Here is a 4,923-nt window from a genome sequence, read left to right as displayed (position 1 = left end):
TTTTTTGGCACTTTTTCTTTGCTTTAACCACGACTTTGATTGGTCTTCATTTTTTGTTCAGCCCAAGAGGTTTATACCAAACTATACCAATTATCAGACTGATTTGATTAGGTGAAAATATATAATAGTAGTATTTAATAATGATTAAGTGAAATGAGTCTATTTACACACATGTTATACTCCTATTAATATAGTATAAACATCCGATGTCAATTAAAGAAAATAGTGCGAGCTATCCATTTACACACACATGTTATACACATTATTGATATGGTATAAACATCGGATGACAATTAAAGAAAATAATGCTAACCGTTAGCTCTTTTGATAGCCAGATACCATATGATAAAGCTGAAGGATCACATTTTCATTAATACTTTTTTGATTTATTGGAGTTATTGGAAATTTCTGAAGAGATTACAGATCATTCAACCTCTAACATTAAGTTTTGGCAAAATAAAAGAAACAACAAGTGAATAGCAAATATCTTCTAGTTTGTACAGAGTGTCTTGAGCATATTTGGCTCAACTTTGTCTCTATCTTCATGGCTTTGAAGATGCAACTTGATTTCCACTTCTACCCATAAACTGTAACTCTTTTCTATCATATATCTCAAGTGAAAAATCTCTCAACTTATGAGCTTTAACATCATTATTGTTATTATTTCGATTTCCAGTACTAGAGCTTAAGCTAGCTGGGGCCATGCTAGACTTGTTTGACCCAACTTTAGGCTCTGTACTTAACGGTCCTGCCACCATCATTGGTGACGGACCCTTAATATTCGCGGCTGTAGCTGCCGCGAATGACGATATTGACCGTGTAGCTGCGGCCAAATTAAAAACTGGTGTCATTGAAGGAGTGATTGTCCACAGCTGAGGATACTGCATGATACTATTATTGTTAATGTTGTTATTGTTATTAGTAACGTTTAGTGGGGGCGTAGCTGGGATCATCCAAATTGCGTTGGATGGTACCATCACACCCCCGTTGCTCACCGCCCATACGGGTATTAGCCCCGGTGGAGGAGCAACGCCAGCGGCTACGGTTACTGGCGTAGTCATCACCGGAGCAAATTGTGAAACATTTGCGGCATTTTTATTCAAACATCCCATATCAATAAACTCCGAATTTGTTGATGATTTTCTTCTACGTTTCTGCGGACTGATCTCGTCATTTTCTCGATTACTTAGCGGAGAAGTCGTCGGAATTTTTAACGTCCCGTTAACGGAAACCGCTATAGCCGGTACAGTTCCGGTTCCGGTAGCCTCAATAATAGCTTGCTCCGCATGTTCAAGCAACCACTTAACAGTTTCTCCATCCGACTTGTGACCCAGTTCTCGGGTCAACTGAAAGATCCGAGCTGCACACGTGGCGGGTATTCGGATCCTCCGACCACGGCCCTCTACTTTCGTGTGACGGTCCTTGGTGGAAGACCGCCGTGGGGTGGTGGTAGCCACCGGCATAGGCATTGCCGGAACCAAAGTGTGATGATCGGAGTCAAATGGTTCTTTTTTCAAAGCTGAAAGTACCACTTTTTTCTCATCGGAAAATTCATTACTGTCCATTTTCTGGTCATTCGGATCACCGCCGGCGCCGTTGCTGAGCTCAGAGGTGCCACACTCATCATCTGGGTCATGAAAATTCGACATTTTAATGAAAACCCAGAAATTATTTTCACTCAAAACAGTGGGAAAAAAACAACGAAAATTTGTTGAGAGAAATCAAGAAAACTAGAGCTGAAATGGAGGAAGTGAAGGTTATGGAGGATGAATCAGACGGTTGAAGTGAGGAGGTATATAAGGAAAGAGGGAGTGAGATGGTGACACGTGTAAGGTAAGAAAAGGAGAGTGACCATATTTTGGGTTGAGAGTGTGACTTTTTCTTGTGAGTGGACCATAATATGGTGGTGGCAGTAACACAAATGGTCCTACAAATGGTGTAAGAAAATGGATCTAAAATGTGGCCCTCAACCACCCCCTTGTATAGAGTAAGGTCCCCACCATAATAAGGAGAGGGGCCTTAGACTTAAGAAGGGGCAAAAAAATTAATTGGTGGATTATTTTGTTTTAGCAAAGGGCAAGGGGGAATGAATGGTGAGGATAATAGGGTAAGAAAAATTAATACACACATTCTGGCCTAATTTCTTTGATGGTTCTGGAAATTAGAGTGCCTTTTTTTCGCAAGTAACTTCATACAGTTACCATCCAGTCTAAAGATTATGGTAAAATGGGATGTATTCACTATTCTTAATCAAAATTATCAAATGTCTCGAATTCGGAGTCAAATCGACTTTTAAAAAGAGTATTTTACCCTTCAAAGTGAAATTTTTCGGTGCAAATCCGGATTAGTCAGGATCCAAAGTAAATACTAGATACCGAATGAAAAATAAAAAAGAGTTCAATACAATTAAACTCGAATTAGTTAGGCTAATGACTTTTGAATATCAAATACCTGAAGTGAAAAAAAGGTTAAAGAAAATATTAATCATATTTACCTGTTTATATTATAAAACCTTTTAATTTTAGAAAGATATGAATAAAAATATCAATATTATCTTTAGGGCCAAAGTACCTGGAAGACAAAATGTAAAATTATACTAGTTCTCAAGTAGAGTCAAGAAAAGTCAATAATTATAGGAAAAGAGAAGTGTTAAATAAATTGATGGAGGGATACAATCTTATTATTTGTTAGCCATAAGATAATAATACAAGCATAACATATAGTAGCTGCTTCTTAGATAATTCTTAAAAGTAATATAAATGATCTTTTTTTAAATAAACAAAAAGAATGCTTGAAGAGATAATACTATTGATGACGATACTAGTTTTAATAGTCGGGAGGTTTGTTTACCCCAAAAATAAGTAACAATTAAATTTGTAAGCGATTTAAAGGATACGTGGTTTAATTCAATACGAATAATTAAGAATAACAGGTAAATGAATCAAAGACAAAATAAACTATCAAAACAATCGCAATGTAATGACTAAGCGTGATCTAAGATTGAACAGTGAAACTCGTCCTCGATTGGACCCTCGGTACGAGCTCTGTCGCGAGTGAAGAAAAGAACAAATGAGTAATGCCTTGAACTATAGCTAGAAGGCAAAAGTAAACTTTTATTGCTTTGAATTGCGTGTTATAATGTCATACTAAAGAAAAACTACCCCGTTATATAGTAGGAGAACTTTAGTCCTAGTACAAGTCTAAAAAAAAAAGTAAAAATCTTCTTTTTCTGGTATTTGTTGATCTATAATTGATACTGAATGAGATTAGCGCTGTAATATCCGGTTGAGGGCGGATATTTCAGTTCCTTATCCGTCATGCATAACCGTTCACCGCATCTCCCGAGGTCCAGAAGTTATACTTTGTCCGTGGTATGTCGCTTTACCGTATCCGATCTCAGATACATCGTTCATTCTTCCTGGGTCTCGATACGAGGGATTCCCGACCTCGATTATAATCACGTCGAGCCGTGCTTTCACTTCGTTCTCTCATAGAAAAATCGGGGAAAATTTTACCCCCGATTTTATACGTACACAGATAGTCCCTTCATTTTTCGGAGAGTAGAATTATCGAAGCGATAGGAAACGATAAATTAACCCCAGTTCCTTCTTCCGTATGTTACAACCAAGTTGACGGATCAGCGAAACATCCCATCAGTTGCATCATTCTGACTTCGGATACATGTCATCTAACGGTTGACTTTCCTCGGATGCGAAACGTCACGCATTGATTATCATTCCTCTTTAAAAGCTCCGACCCCCTTTTCACCTTTTTACTTTCTGATTCCAGAGCTCTTTGATTTACCCTCGAATTCTTCACTTAACTCTAACCCCTTCAAATCTTCATATATTGCTTTCTAGATCTTCATATCTTCAAATCTTCATATTCCTTCTTTAAATCTTCAAATCGGACCTTCATACCTTCATCTTCATCTTTAAATCTTCATCCACATATTCAAACCTTCATATTTTCTAGAATCTGATGACAAAACTTCTAAATTCGTGCCTCAACAAACCGTCCTTTCAAATTCCAACCCGGCCACGGATGCCGAGGTGACCGTTCCTGAGGTGGTCCCGGAGCCTCCTTTGAAGAGTTTTGCTCCCGGGGTTTGTTCCATTGAAAACGACTTCAAAGTCGAGAAGGCATCCAATCAACAAGACCGAGGCGAGGGAGTATAGAGGTACATATGCTCCGTTATTGAGGACACACTCCCCACAATTTGGGTGGACTGCAACTGGGAGGCAAGGAGGTGGTCGTTCTCGGGCCCTATGAATACATCACCACTCACATAGAAGGGTATCTAGATATTTACACTTACCCCTTCACGCTCTCCCCGATGGACCCTATAATTCTCGACTTCTACAAAAGGTACGAGGTCTGCCTTGGGCAGATTCACCCGTCCTTTTGGAGGATCGTAATCCTCTTCCGCCACTTCGTAAATAACACCGAAACACCTCAGTTCACCCCCGACCACCTGCTTCGTCTCTACAGTCCCCGAATCTTCCGAGGGGGGCTGATCAAGCTCGTTCATCGAGCAAGTAAAGCTCCATTCTTGAGTATCGCTGAAGATCGAAATCAAGGTTGGCAGGAGAGGTTCATTTGGGTGAAAACTGAAGACCTCATTCCCCATGAATTTCTACCGTTCCCTGAAAAGTGGAACTCATCCCGTAAGTCTTCTCCTTCTCGAGTACTTGGCACTTCCTTTTATTCTTTTTTCTAATTGCATGTGTCTACCGTTGTGCAGCGGTTACCCAAGTTCCCAATGCAGTCCTCCAGTTCAAGGAGTGGATCGAGGGAATTTGCAAGCAAATGTCTTACTTTGAGCGCGAATGGTGCAAGCTCTCGAAGGGGCAAGTGGGAGTCCCGTTCCCGTAGTGACTCTTCCTCCCGAATAATTATATTTATATACTTAACTTTTTTTTT

The 4,923-nt window shown here is 39.5% G+C and overlaps 1 protein-coding gene across 1 annotated transcript; it reads right to left on the bottom strand.

The window, feature by feature from the left end:
- Nucleotides 1-341: 341 nt before the first annotated feature.
- LOC107780669 (transcription factor TCP19-like) lies at nucleotides 342-1,912 on the bottom strand. Its single transcript, XM_016601232.2, has one exon. The coding sequence runs from the start codon at nucleotides 1,647-1,649 to the stop codon at nucleotides 543-545; it is 1,107 nt and encodes a 368-aa protein (XP_016456718.1). The 5' UTR covers nucleotides 1,650-1,912; the 3' UTR covers nucleotides 342-542.
- Between the last annotated feature and the right edge of the window lie 3,011 nt (nucleotides 1,913-4,923).

This window comes from Nicotiana tabacum, chromosome 23, assembly GCF_000715075.1.
Source record: "Nicotiana tabacum cultivar K326 chromosome 23, ASM71507v2, whole genome shotgun sequence".
NCBI lineage: Eukaryota > Viridiplantae > Streptophyta > Magnoliopsida > Solanales > Solanaceae > Nicotiana > Nicotiana tabacum.
Note: the sequence above shows the minus strand (reverse complement) of the source record. Positions and strands in the feature narration are given on the sequence as shown.